We start from the raw sequence: 15,690 nt of genomic DNA on the forward strand, positions 1-15,690 counted from the left end.
TTGTTTTGTTAGCGTGTGTGAAGAGAGAGAGGAGGGGTAACAGATTTTTTAAAATTTCGTCCTTTTAGTGATTGACAGACAAAAAGAGACAGAGAGGGGTTGTTATGTATGTATGTATGTGTGAATGGCTTCAGTCTCTCTCTCTCACACACACACACACACGAACATATATGCGTACAAAAAAATGTATGTAATAGATGTACGTACGTGTGTGTGTGTGGGGGGGGGGTGCCCTTATATGTATACACAATATAAACAATATTCTCCGTTTCTCAACAATTAATTTCCAAATTAGTTGAATCCGTTGCTCTACTCATTGCGACATATAGCTGGTCGCGCGTGAACATGGGAGAGAGCAGAAGTTACCAGAGCAAAAATCCTAAGTGTTGACTGTAGACACGCTTTTTCTCAAATGATAAGGTAGTATTTTGTAAACAATGTTTCGAAAATGTTCATGACTCTCACATCTCTGTGGGAGAAGGTAGGTCTCTCTATTCCTCTTACAAAACTTACGTCCGGGTGCCAAATTTGCCTCAATTGATGGTATTTCTCGGGTAGGGTGGGTGGGACAGGGGCAGGGGCAAGGGCGTACAAAAAACATGTATGCAATAGGTGTATGTAAGTATGTATTAGTGTGTGTGTGTGTGTGTGTGTGGTGTGTGTGTGTTGCCCATATATATATAATATATATATATATATATATATATATATACACACAAAATACTTAGTTGTGATCTGAGCATAACCGCTTCTGACACAGAGGATCGGGAGCCCTTTTAGGCGTTCTATTTTCCTTGCTGGTAGGGTTCCCACCCCCTGGGCAAAGTGGGGGTTAGATGATAGGAGTGGTGTTTTCAAAAGGGCTGGCATATGCAACTTGATCACCTCTGCCGATCAAACTCCTAACCCATGTGCTCCCGTCGCGACACTGATTCTGCGGAACTGGGTTGGGTGTGAAAACCAACTTTAAAATATAAATATAGATGTTTTTGAATCAACAATGTTGTGTTCGGTTAAGTCCTATTTGGGGTGAAAAATCAATAAACTGATTCCTTACGCGGTTTTCCATTTAATCAGGTTTTACAAAAATCAATAAACCGATTCCTTATAGGACTTCCCACTAAAATTGGCTACACCCCATTTTCAACCATAACTTTTACCAATTTTGATGTATTTTGTCCAAACTTGATGTCAGCATTACTTAGGACTCATGGGATCTTTGAATGCTTTAAGTTCTCCAAAAACGAAAAAAAAAAAAAAAATCGATGAGTGGAAAAAATCGATAAACCGATTCCTTATGGGATTTCCCAATCAAATTTTCTGCAACTCATTTTCAGCTAAAAGTTTAACAATTTCAACGGATTTCGCTCAAATTTGACATCGATGTTACTTAGTTTGGTTTGAAATAAAAAGCTTGATTAGCTTAATAATCCTAACGTAATCCCGAGCAAAGCCGGGCTATACTGCTAGTATTACATAATCGGACTGTTACCTAACACACCGTTGAACCCCTAGTGCGAAACCGTTTGGTAACATCGGCCATAGTGGATATATAATACTGTACACGTCGATATATATATATATATATATATATATATATATATATATAATATGAAAAAAAAAATTAAAATTCACGTAACTCAATTCAGAACCATGTACCGGTACTTTGTCAGTGAGATGCTGTACAAACAGTTGTAATGCATCGAAAATGCAGATGCGTCTCCACGGGTGACTTTTCAAAAAGTACCTCACTTTTAATTTGCCGTTTTGCTTATTTCAATAACAATACATTTTCGTAATTGTAGCGTACTAGGCGAATAAAATATATAAATGTAAAAAAGAAAACTATCTTGCTTTAATTGTACTGGATGCAAACACTGATTATACTTTCTTATAAATTTGGTAGGATTTGGGGAATATGCATGCTTCTATTTTGAGTATTTATTAACTTACTGCTTACATATGAAAATTGTACTATTTTTCATTGAAGTTTTAATAAATCTTACGATCGCTAAACATAGAATACACTTTGCTGAGTTTGTTCCCTTTAATTATTGTGTATGTATTCAAACCTTATTTTCATTTCAGTTCTCAATCAACCCTTAAATCCCATTTAATCTTAATTTTGAACTTAAAACTTATTGTTTTTCAAAATAAATACTTAGTTTTGAAAACTGGTAAATTTGTTTGCAATTTCTTAAATGTTTATTTATGATATGAATTGTCTCTTCCATTTACTAACGTAAATTGTATTCTTTCTGATTAAAATATAAATGTTACGATCTCTAAACAGAAAATACTTTCTGTTTAACTTTGTTCCCTTTAACCATTGTGCATTCGTTCAAGCTTAATTATTTTCCTATCGTATCTCAATTAACCTACAAATTGCATTTAATCTTAATTTTACAATTAAAATTTTTTTCGTCTGCCAAAAAGTATTTCTCAGAAGTTACTTCTGATTGTTAATTTCAGAAAAAATACTATTTGCTGAATTTTGCTCCCAATTACTACTGTATACGCATTTAAACTTTATTGTTTTCCTTTCAATTTTCAATTTATCCTCAAACGGTTTTTAATATTAATTTCACATTTAAAATTTATCGTCTGCCAAAAAGAATTTTCAGAAGTTACTTCCGATTGTTAATTTTTCAAAATAATTCTAAAATTTGAAAAACAGTAAATAAACGCACAATATTAAACATTCCTATATATCATTTCTGTATAATATTATACATTCGTATAAAAGTTAGTTTGTGTGTTAAAATGTGGATTTATATATCAAACACCACAAAAGCGTATATTCTGTGCAATGTTACCACAACAGGAAGTGGCTGACGTTTTGATTTAGAAAAAGAGCGGCTAAAAGTTTGAAAGTGTTTGTGATTTCATACAATGTTGATTAAAGATCCGCGAAAAGAAATTTACAGCAAATTTCAAAACCAGGTGATATATATATACTTATATTAATATAGTTCTAACCAGTACACAATCAATCCCCCACACATGTAATATGTATCGTTATGTTATTGTGTGTGTGTATGTTGACGTTGTAAGATTTTTATAAACTTTCAAGAGAACGTGGAATAATTCTTTTTTGGAACAGTAGATCTCGATGCGCATAAAACCATAGATAATAACATGTAAATATTGAGTTGAAAACCCTTCTTGATAGAAAATATCAAATGCTACCCACAAGAAAGGTGAGTTTCGTGTCCCACCTTTCGACTTTTTCTTTCGAAAAGGGATTTTCAGCCCAGTGTTATGTGCTTCGTAATCCGCTGTTCACACACACATACGTCGGCACAGTGGGTCGCGACTGATGGAATGTGTTTATGAAGATAGCTTCTCTGTTGCACAATCAGTCTTGTAAAATAGTATTTAATACAGCCTAAAGAATTTAGAAATAATTTAAGGGTAGACGTGTTTGGAAAATTTTTGCAAAATCTGTGCTGACGCCGTTTCTGGCGCCTACTGTTGGACAATGCCTGTCTTGCAGGCAGATCCCTCCGAAGGGAACAGACAAAAGGTTGCTATGGCTGAAATAAATGCCTTTAATTCCAGTGTCTTCTTGTGTGAGAACGCTATATTCTCAAAAATAAATTCTTACTTTGTATTATGCAATAAAACTAATCCCGTTATTCTTCAAACCCCCTCACTTGTGCCGACGCCGTATGTTTATGAAACTTTTCAGATTCTCGAGGGGTTTGGAATGTTGAGTATCTTACTAATTTAGATTTTTTTCTTCATTATTAATTCGAAATAATTATACTTATAGATAACCTAATCAATTTTTTAATTACAAATTGATCCTTTTTCATAGGCACTAATTTCTTTTGATTAAACAAAAAAATTCAAATTTTACCTGTACTTAAAAGAACGTAAATTACTGAGGTTAATTACTCAGTAATTATCTGTAAATTACACGAGCCACGAGATCTTTTCATGGTCGCTTGACTTGCTAGAAATGACAGCCAAATCTACCTTCACTGTTAATAACTGTGTCTATAACTGAATTGCATCTGGACTGTTTTTGATTATAGGTTTCCTATGACATCTTAATGTCAGTATCCAACTTTACATTTACTATTTCCATGAAGTTGATACTTACAAATGTGTAAAAGCTGGTTTTTCTTTTTGCCTGTGCACGAATTCAATTACCATTGCTGGCCATTTATTTGTATGTCTTCTGATTAAAACAGACAATATGCTATCCATCCAACAGGTAACCGAGTACCTTAGCTGGTCAATTTTCTGCAGGTTGTATTTTATATATTATCCTCCTCTTGATTTAGCTGCCATTTTTCCTGCTGGCATGAACTGGACGGTTTGACAGGATCTGATAGGGCTGCACCAGACTCCATTGTCTTTTTGGAATGGTTTCTATAGCTGGATACCCTTCCTAATGCCAACCACTTTACAGTTTACTAAGTGCTTTTTACATGACACCAGCACTGATATCAATTCTGCTGTGGTGATGGGTCTTTTTGAGTACAGCAAGTCCTTTTTCATCTCCTTTATAAGGCTCAGTGTTTTGAGATTGGCCTTCACTACTTCACCCCATGTCTTCCTGGATCTCCCTCTTCCATGAGTTCTATCCACTTTAAACAATTGGCACTTCTGTGTGCAAATGTCTACATCCATATAACTCACATGACTATGTACAGTCTTCTCTCTGATACACCGCACCTAATTCCTCCTATGCCAAACTTTTGCTTCAGTACACTAGCGCTATGTAGCACATCTATACTGACATTACGAATCCAGCGGAGTACACTAACTTCATTCCTCTCTAGCCTTTGCATATCTTCTGCATTCAGGGCCCATGTCTCATTATTATGTAGCATTGCTGTTTGTGTACATGCATCATACAGTCTTCCTTTCACTTGGAGAGTGAAACTTTTCATTGCAACAGAGGTAAAGGCTCTCTGAATTTTCTCCATTGTATTCTTATTCTAGTGATTACACTTTCTGCACATCCTCCCCTATTGCTAATTAGGTCTCCTGGTAGCAGAAATTATCCACTACCTCCGGGGCATTTGTGGCGCCTGTGCATCTTCCAGATACACGCACTACTTTCTCTGATAAGCTTCCTATTTTTCCATTGCACCTCTTATGTGTCAATAACTTGCATCATATTGAATTCCTGCCCATACTTTTCCTACATATTGAGCAGAACTATTTAACTGATGGGGGTAACATCCTGTCTGTTTTCTTGCTTACTAGAACCTTAGTCTTTGTTAAGTTAATCTTAAGACCCTTTGATTCCAGGTTTTGCTTCCACACATGGAATTTCTTTTCTAGTTCTGTTTCAGAATCTGCTATCAGAGCAAGATCATCAGCATATAGCAGTTTCCAGGGGCAGCCAGTCTTGAATTCTTCTGCTATGGCCAGAAGTATGATGAATAGGAGAGGACTGAGAACTGAACGTTGATGAACGCTTACCTGTCCACTAAATTCATCAGTATATTCATGGTTAACTCACCTTACTGACAGAACCTCTATACATGACCTGCACATCTTTCGCTAGCCACATTTTACCTCTAGTTTCCTCAGAGCCCACTATATCACACAGTGGGATACTCTGTCAGAGGCTTTTTCTAAGTCTGTAACTTTCATACCTGGTCCAGCAATTTGATGCCTCTGTAATTCTAACTAAGGCATCTCCCTTACTCTTGTAGCAGCTGACTATAATGCTGCCATACCAGTCATTGGGATGACACCCTCATGGACAACCTGATTAACTATATGGGTGGCTAGATCATATACTACTCTGCAAGATATTTTAAGCATCTCAGCAGTGACTCCTGATGGATCAGGGGCTTTCCCTGCCTTCATATTCTTAATTGCTTTATCTGCTGGCTAGGCAAGCAGGCCAAAAAGGCACATGGCTCAGTGGTTAGAGCATCAGGCTTACAATTCTGAAGTAGTGAATTTGTCTCTCAGACCTTGCTGTGTGTTGTGTTCTTGAGCAAGACACTATATTTCACATTATTCCAGTTCACTCAGCTGTAGAAATGAATTGCAATGTCACTAGTGCCAAGCTATATCAGCATTTGCCTTTCCCTTGGATAATGTCAGTGATGTGGAGAGAGAGGACTTGTATGGATGCACAACTGCTAGTCTTCCATAAACAACCTTGCCAAGACTTGTGCCTCGGAGGGGGACTTTCTAGGTGCAATCCAATGATCATTCATGACTGAAGGGGATCTCTCCTATCTCTCAAAGTATGTGCATGTATATGTAATTGTAGTGCTTGAGAAGACATATCAAGTTAGGTAAAAAAAGTGGCCATCCATACATACAGGTGGGTCCTTTACGGCCATGACTCCCACTCTCGTGCTCTCTCTCTCTCTCAGCTGAGATACATAAAGAACACTCATGCCAGCACCATGTAAAAAGCACTCATGCTCAGATCACATAATAGCATCCATGCTGATACCATGTAAAAGGCACCCTATACATCTGTAAAGTGTTTGGCATTAGGAAGGACATCCAGCTATAGAAACTGACAAATGGAGTCTGGGCAGCTCTCCGGCTGACCAGCTCCTGTCAAACTGTCCAACACATGTTAACTATTGATGGTGATGTCTAAAATATAAAAATTGTATGTATGGTTATGTAGACATCTATGTTTAACTCATTCAAATGCATACATTCTTTTACACACTATACATTCATATATGTATGCATGTGTATGTCTGACTTTAATAAGGGAGAAAGAGTAAGGGGAAATAGTTTTAACCGCTGCTTGTTTAGTCTTTGCTTAAATAGGATCTCGTCCACATGGGTTCATCTAGCAAAATATGAATTCATAAAAATATTCATTGACAATGCATCTGTGAGAAGCTACAGTGGAGAAATTTTGATGTTAAAATAAATGTCGTTGAAATATTAATTCGCAAATATTGCAGCAATGAAAATATGAAAACAGTAAAAGCAATGATAATGTAGAAAAAAGTGAACCATTAGTATTTTCTATTTGTGGATTGAGGGAGCAGAGTGAGAAAGTGAAAACAATTGGGTAGCTATATTTTATTGACAAGAGAAAGAAAGAGTCAAAATTTGTAAAGTAGAGTGGCTTATCTCAGAAAGCTGGAGATTTAAGATAAATGGATTTTCAACTTATGTCTCACTTGGCAGCAGAAAGTGATTTTAGCAGCTGCTCATTTAGTCTTTACTTAAATAGGACCTTGTCCATGTGGGTTCATCTAACAGTGAATTTAAGAATCTATTTACCTGAATGGGAATTGGATTTGAGTATATTTCATTACTATGAATATCTCACATTTAAGTATTTATTTTCTGTTTTGCTGAATGCTCCTTTATGGTGATATTGTTGATGACTCTGTAGATCAATTCTTGCATAGAAGAATCGATGGCATTGAGTGCATGGCAATGTTGGTGGAGGACGAAGTTGATTTTGTCAAGCCTTTCTCTTCTGTCATTTGATTTCTTCCTTTTCTTTTCTAGTGGTTTTGAAATTTATGGTTCTGATGGTGATAGCATGCCGCCACTTGGTATGGTCTTGGGCTTGAGTTTCAAACAATTTAGGCTCAAGTCCAATGGCTTTGAGTTGGTCCTTGTATCTTCAAAGAGGACAACCCCATAGTTTTTTACTTGAAGTGAGCTCACTGAATAAGACTCGGTGTGAGAACCTTGACTCTTCCATTCTTGCTACATGTCCTGACCATCGAAGACAGTGTTTCATGACTACTACTGCAGTGACAAATAATATTAATACTCATTGGCATGGCATCTGAGAGAAGCTACGAAGAACTGTTTGGATGTTAAATAAATGTTATTGGAATACAAATTCACAAAAATATTCATTGACATGGCATCTAAGAGAAGCTATGGCAAAGTGACTTGGACAAAGTAATATTGCTGAAGTCATTTCTCATGTTATAAAATATAGCTTCCATGCTCACCTATATAGCTATCCTATTCTCTCTTCATGTGAACATGCTATAATTATAATATGCTTCTCAGTCAACTTTGAGATAGTTCATATTAGGGCCTCATTGAAATACCTCCTTTAGCACTCATAATGACTCTTATTCTATTTGTCCCTTGTCTACGAGTTTTTATCTATTTGCTGACTTCAGTTAATAGTATATTCTGGAATGAAATGAGTATGCTTCATTGATATGCAACTTGCAAATAAATTGTGATAAAAACTGGATATAAGATAGAATAGATATTAGTATGCAAGAGAGAACACTGCTCTGTGTAAACATGTGGTATGTATGAAAAAAGATGATAGTAGTATAAAGAAGAGCAGGGAACTGAGAGTGGATGAAATCTGTAGGTGAAGGAAACCTAGAATGACATGGGTTGAAGACTGATTGCTGAATGCTGAATCTCATGAAGATTGCAATAATTAGTGACTTACTGCTGGAAAAGACATGCCTGCCTATGCAAACATGGTGAAATGTCCTTTAAAATTGTGGTGGTGATGGCAGTTGGGATGTATAATGTATCTACTTTTATTGAATTCATGAAAGCATGTTTGTGTGTTATGAGGAGAGTTAATTTCTGACAATTTAAGTTAGGCTCTTCTGCTTTTTGTAGTGCTTCACTGCTTGGTTTATGTTGGATATAAATGCTTGCTTTTTAATTTGTTTGCTTTATTGTTAAAAAGGGGTAAAACCTTGATGTATTGTAGCTAATTTGGAGCAACAAATTTACTCTTTTACTTGTTTCAGTCATTTGACTGTGGTCATGCTGGAGCACTGCCTTTAGTCGAGCAAATTGACCCCAGGACTTATTCTTTGTAAGCCTAGTACTTATTCTATCGGTCTCTTTTGCTGAACCACTAAGTTGCGGAGACATAAACACACCAACATCAGTTGTCAAGTGATGTTGGGGGGACAAACACAGACACACAAACACACACACTCACACACACACACACACACACACACACATACATATACATATATATGACGGGCTTCTTTCAGTTTCCGTCTACCAAATCCACTCACAAGGCTTTGGTCAGCTCAAGGCTATAGTAGAAGACACTTGCCCAAGGTGCCACGCTGTGGGACTGAACCCAGAACCATGTGGTTGGTAAGCAAGCTACTTACCACACAGCTACTCACCACACAGCTACTCCTGCGCCTAATATTAGAGAAGGCTTTCAAATCAGGATGACAAGTTTCCTTGTGATGTTTATAAATACATAAATAGTATCACTGTAGTTGATATTCAGAGGAGCATTTAAATTGCAAATTTCTTGGTGTATACAATTGTCATCCTCTTAAGATTTTGCTTGGCATATGTGTTAACAAGGGAACCCTTTTGCAGTCACTCAACCTGCTTGGAGTACTAGACAAAATCTCACTCAAATCGCATCCTACTATTTCAACAATGGGAGGATACGTTAGATAAAGTAGTACTAGATAAATTTTTGATAAAAGATATTCTGGTCTGACCTGGGCTAAGCAGCAATAATATTACCAATTACTTTAATTTCGGGGAAGGGGTTAAGTCAATTACATTGACCCCAGTACTCAACTCATACTCCAAGAGGATGAAAGGAATTTGAACTCAGAACACAAATATGGACAAAATGCCGCTAAGCATTTTGCCCAGCCTGCTAACAATTCTGCCAGCTCACTGCTTTCATTGTTTCAATCATATTGGCCAGTACAAGACCCTCTACACAATGAAAGATATTTTCGTATGACTGGACCTCAGCAGTATTTGTTGGTAGTGAAAGTTACCTATTGTCAAGTCAGATGTAGAACTACCTTAGTAGTCAAGGCAGACCAAAGATATGATGTAAGATCAATATATATATATATTCAATGCATGATAGTAAGGAGAATCAAATGTGGAACTAATGACATCAATGATGAAATCACTTTGACCTGAATCACAGCATGGTGATGTTCTTTATATGTAAGCAGTCATATTACATTAAGTTACATTAAGATGTTTACTGCTATTGCTCATCAATATTATTAGTAGTGTGTAAAAAAGAATAATATTTTCATGTTTTAGCATGTACTATTAAATGAAATTAGGTTGTTTTTGAGGTTTTATTCCTGGCAGGTGTTTTTTTAGCCACAGGCCAAGCCTTATCAAAGGTATTCCAAGCATGACCACCCTGTCTTTTATTCAAGCAAACACTATATATCAAGGACTTTTTTTAAATAGTAGGATGTAATATGAAGGAAATTTGGCTGCTATTTTTAGTAGTTTGAGTGAGACTTCCTCATTGGCTTGTGAAGGCAGTTGTCATGGTTATTATGTGAATGATATTTATGTGAAAGAGAAAGAGGAGTTTTACCCTTTAGCATTTAAACTGGCAATATCCAGCCCAAATATTCTTTTATCTTCAAACAAGCCAGATACAATTTCTTACACCTACCAAACAATGTCATTCTAAAACTAAACAATCTCATCATCAAAATTTTAAAGCAGTAAAATTTTAATGCATGACAAATTCAAAACCATGTGAATAAATAAGCATTACATTTGACTGAATGCCAAATGTCAGCTACATGAATTGTTCCTAGTGTGTGTTTTAGTGAGGTTCATTCTGTTGCAAGCATTCACTTAAATTTTTTTGTTCTTTGCAGATGTTCAGCTTGAACATTATAGCAATATTAATGTGCCAATTTCTAACTGTGGAAGGGGTAGACCCAAGAAGTCATGATATCAGGTGGTGAAGCATGATCTTCGAATGTTGGGCCTCATGGAAGCAATGATAAGTGACCAAGACTTTTGGTGATATGCCATGCTTGAGAAGATCCATCAAGCCAAGTAAAATCATAGTCGTGGCCAATACTGGTGTCACGTAACTGGCACCTGTGCTGGTGGTATGTAAAAATCACCCATTACTCTCTTGGAGTGGTTAGCATTAGGAAGGGCATCCAGTTGTAGAAACCATGCCAGCTCAGACTGGAACTTGGTGTAACACCCCAGTTTACCAGTTTTCTGTCAGACCGTCCAACCCATGCCAGTTTGTAAAGCAGATGTTAAATGATGATGATGATTATGATAATCTCACCAAATTGGCAGGACTTGCAAGGTTGATCAGCATTGTCCCCTTTTCTTTGACTAACTCGTTATAAATGGAATCACTTTCATAATGAAAACAAAACTAAATCTATGAATTTCAGTTATTTGCTAATTCCTAAGATGCCACTGATGGTGTTGATGGCCCTGAATAAGGAGTTGTTCTTAGTCCTAGGGGTCAAGCGAATATATAATCAAAGATGCTCCACTATGACTATTTAACCTTTTCTTTTTTTCCCTAGAAAGACATAGTGCTATTAGGGCTAGTTTTTACAATGTCCTTCCTTTTTTGAGGCAGATGTGTCTGCTGGATGAGTGACCATGTAGAAGCTACCATATAATTGTCATTTGCCAAGTTTCAGTCACAAGGTTTTGGATGACCTGAACCTGTGGTAGAAGGTACTTCTAAAGTGCTTGTGGTGGGATTGAACCAAGATTTACATGGTTGTGAAGTGAACTTTTTAACCAGTGTGAGTGAATTGGGTGATGGTTGCCATTCTCAATATTGTTGTTATTAATCAAGCAGACCTATAATCAAAGATGTTTCAGTTATGTCTCTTCTTGTTTTATTTTCATTTTTTCTGAGATAATGTATTATGAACTATATTATCCAATGTGTTCTTTTTTTAAGACAGTAGGCTGTGATTTGAGGAAGATTTTGCTGCTATTTTAAGCAGGTCAAGTAACCACATAACAACTTTCCCTTGTTGTCTCATGCTGTAAAATAAAGAACTGATGTCAATTGAATGAACAAAGACTTGAATTGTCAAATAAACAGTCCATAAAAATATACAATTATTAACCTTTTGCTACCATATTTCTGTTGAAATATACTTCCATTGTTTAATTTTTTTTTTTATGAAAATCCCAAACAATGTGAGAAACCACTTAGTGTAAGGGATTATCTAGAAGGAAAAGTTAAGTTAAGACAAAAGGAATGAATTTACTTGAGACTTGAAAGAGTTTGAGTCATAAGATGGAAGAGAGTTTGGCAGTTTGAGGGAAAAAGCCGTGACCAGAGAAAGACTTCCATATTCATGGAAGTACAACAGCTTTTGGATGAAGATGCTGTGTGTTTTGAGTCAGGTGAGATGGCACAAAGTGATCTGGAACTAAGAGAGAAAGTTCATCAGAACACTTCCAATAGTAATAACAATAGAAAGACTAAGACTAATATCATGTTGTTGTGACAAGGATTACAAAGTTGAAGCAAGAGAGGGATCAATCAAATTAGAGACTTGCTTCTGAACCCAGCTCAAGGAAAGTTAAATGACCAGATGGGGTACCTACTAAATATGACCACAGTATTCCTTACAAGGATGATTTGTGGACTTGTACAGATACAAAATAGCCTCACATGTAAGGCAGTACTTTGACCTATACAATGACTCAACATTACAGAAAGCAGATCTACCTATTGACTGTGTATAAGAAAGATCAGGTGAGAAAGTAAGACCAGGCAGTTTCAAAGACTTTTCCTCAAATGGTTTGACTGTCTCACCATGTGATACATCAGGCTTAATGAAGGACATATCTTGCCAAGGTTGAAAGTCACTAACCACCTCTTACCCCATTTTTAATTTTGAAAATAATAAAGAATTTAGTAAAATATTCTTGTCATTATTACAATTAATGTTTCGAACAAATTAATATGAAATTTTGATGGAATGCTTTTGTACCTTAAAACAAAGTCTGTATCATTGAATCATGAGTGGTGTGAGGCAATTTGGATTTAACCTTTTAACATTTAAACCAGCCATATCAGGCCTAAACATTCTACCTGTTTTGTGTTCAAACTAGCCAGATCTGGCTTCTCACACCTTCCCTACAATGTTATTGTAAAAATAAACAATCACAACATTGAAATCTCAAAGTTATGAGATAAATAAGCATTACATTTGACAGAGTAAACTGAATGCTGAAGGATTAATGTCATTCACATCAGTGATGAAAGAATTAATATCTCACAATCAGATGAAGGTTCAATATAAACAAGATCCTTACTTCTTTTTTCCATGTGCCCATTCTCCAAACTTCATTACTGACTTTGCCTTTCATCCTTCCCTGGTCAATAAAGTAAATACCAGTCAGATACTGAGGTTCAATATAATATATACAATCTTTCACCAAAACTTGTATACATGTCCATATGCTTGGAATTGTTTTTACCTATTTGGAATCTCACTACAGTCAGCTTAACTTTTGATCTTCTGAGAATGATAAAGTAAATAGCAACCAAGTAGTGGGGTTGAGTTAGTTGTTTAAACCTAAAATATGTGGTCTTGTACTTACCTATATTATATGTTTTTTTGCTACTTTTGCAGATTCCCATGCCTCTATCACCATCAAATTCCATTATTATGAATTTGAATTGAGAACTTGAGTGATAGTTAATCTTCAGTAGCTGATTACATAATCATGGGTGCCACCCCAGCGGATGTGTTGCAGTTACTCTCTGATCTTGACCATTAATCTAGTATTCCTCCACTCAGCATCGGTGTAAGAAGCACCATTGGTTCAGTTGAGTTTTTTTGTTACCTCTTCACAATCCACCATGCTGCAGTCTCACAACTTCACCATATTCCTAGCAGGGGGTGGGGGAAGGTTGCTGAATGGGTGCTATGCTTTGCCAAAGGGCAGCCCATAACTATGCAAGAAATAGGTCTTACTCTGTGAGGTATTTTCAAATTACCTGCATACCCAGATGTTAAAAAAAAAAGTAAATAGGTATTATTATGTTACTGTGTGTGGCCATCTACCTACCTATATTAGAATTAAGTTTTGTTATGATTCTATTGTTAAAGTTTATTAACAAAGTGTTTTCATTTTCTTCCATTTTATTTTTGTTTAGCATGTACTTGTATTGGTTTCATTTAATGTTGATGCCTTGTGTGCTTGCAAGATCCTGCAGGTTAGTATAATTGATTCTGCATATTTTGATATAATTTATATTAATTTACAAAAAATTGCTCTTTATACAAAAAAATAAATTATTTAACCTCTTCAAGGTCATATTTCTGTTGAAATACACTGTCTATTCTGTTGTGTCTGGGGAGAGTCATTTTCTTTTGTGCCTTATAATTTAACACACTCACTGGTAAAACTTCCACTTATTCCTTATTTTTATTTTCCTAAAATTTTCGTTGCGTCTTGCAGCCTTTTCAATAGTCTTGACTCTGTCCATTATTTACACTGTGTTCCTTTTTGTTTGTTTGTGGATCAGTGTGTGTGTGTGCCTATGCATGCCATGCGTTTATGTATGTTTGCATGCATGTTTGTGTATGCATATGTATGTGTGTGCATCTGTATGTATGTATTCTGCATGTTCATGTGCTTGCATGTCCGTGCTTGTGTATGTATTTTTTTATGTATGTGTGTGTGTGTGTGTTTGTATACATATGCACCTCTGTCTCCTTGTGTATGTGTGTGTGTGTTTTGCAACTATATACCATGTTTGTATGTATGGATGTGCATCTCCATGTGTGGACACATGTCTCCATATGTGTCCTTGTGTGAAGTAAAGTGTGTGTGTATATATGGTCATGTGTTTCAGTCTCCATTTGCATATGTGTGCTTGTCTGTTCATATAACCTATGTATCTATACATCTGTATGTTGATCTGTTTATTTTCATATCTATATGCTTACATACATGTATATACACCCCCACACACACATACATACATCTATCTACATAACAGCCCACTAACTATTCTACTCTACCTGTGTAAAATGTGGGTATGGTAGTTGTCTATAACTTTAAATTAATTTTGAAAAAAATGAAAAATTTGTAAGGATTTTTGTAAAATGACTTTTTCTGATAAGTTTGTATGTGAAGATGCATATCTTAATTGTTTAATGGTATTCAGCTTATGATTGTTAGGTTGTAAGTCTGATTCTCAGTGGTGCATTGAATCCTTGAACAAGACACTTTATTTCACATTGCTCCAGTCCACTCAGCTGGTAAAAATGAGTTATACTTGTAATTCTAAGGGCCAGCCTTGTAACATTTTATGTCATGCTGAATCCCCTTGAGAACTATGGGGGAGAGTCAAAAATTATACTCATTCTTGTTTTTTCAATGTATTTACACAAAAGTAGGGGATAAACAAGTACGTCATTTTTCTGTATAGTCTTCTTTCTTTATGACGCACTTGGTCCAGTGGCTCACAAGTCTGCGTATTCCCTCCAAGAAGAAGGTTTCTGGTTGGTCGTGCAACTATTTATGCACCACTTTCTTCATATCTTCATCCGTAGGAAATCAATGACCTCGTAAACCATCTTTAATGAATGACATCTACAGTTTTTTTGTTTCAGTATGTTGGTAAAGTTTTGAAAACAAATATAAAACATTTTACGTTTCACTTCTTTGTTTTACATCTGTTGTTGGAAATATTGTAAAAGTTTTGACTGAGTTAATTCACTAAAGTGTATGTGTTAACTGATAGGTAAAAATTCAGTAAGCACATTCTCTCTCTCTCTCTCTCTCTCTCTCTCCCTGTCCCTCTCTGTCTCTTCCTGTCTCCTCCCCTTCCCTGATATCAGCCACCCTCATTCTGCCACCACATTTCCTTCAACCTAACACTTTTGTACCCTTCTCATTTTATTATATAATAGTCCAACCCCTGTAGGGGACCAATTAGTGAGTTTTATTGAAATCCAATTA

General features: G+C 36.0%; 1 protein-coding gene across 1 annotated transcript in view; it reads left to right on the forward strand.

The window, feature by feature from the left end:
- The first annotated feature begins 2,817 nt into the window (after positions 1-2,817).
- Positions 2,818-15,690, forward strand: part of LOC115210722 (cell division control protein 45 homolog) — a 58,445-nt gene continuing 45,572 nt past the window's right edge. The window contains exons 1-2 of the mRNA XM_029779425.2: positions 2,818-2,943; positions 13,877-13,936. Coding sequence (XP_029635285.1) covers positions 2,893-2,943; positions 13,877-13,936 — 111 coding nt within the window. The 5' untranslated portion in view covers positions 2,818-2,892. The remainder of the gene's footprint in view (positions 2,944-13,876; positions 13,937-15,690) is intronic.

The sequence above is a fragment of the Octopus sinensis genome, linkage group LG4 (genome assembly GCF_006345805.1).
Source record: "Octopus sinensis linkage group LG4, ASM634580v1, whole genome shotgun sequence".
NCBI classification, from domain to species: domain Eukaryota; kingdom Metazoa; phylum Mollusca; class Cephalopoda; order Octopoda; family Octopodidae; genus Octopus; species Octopus sinensis.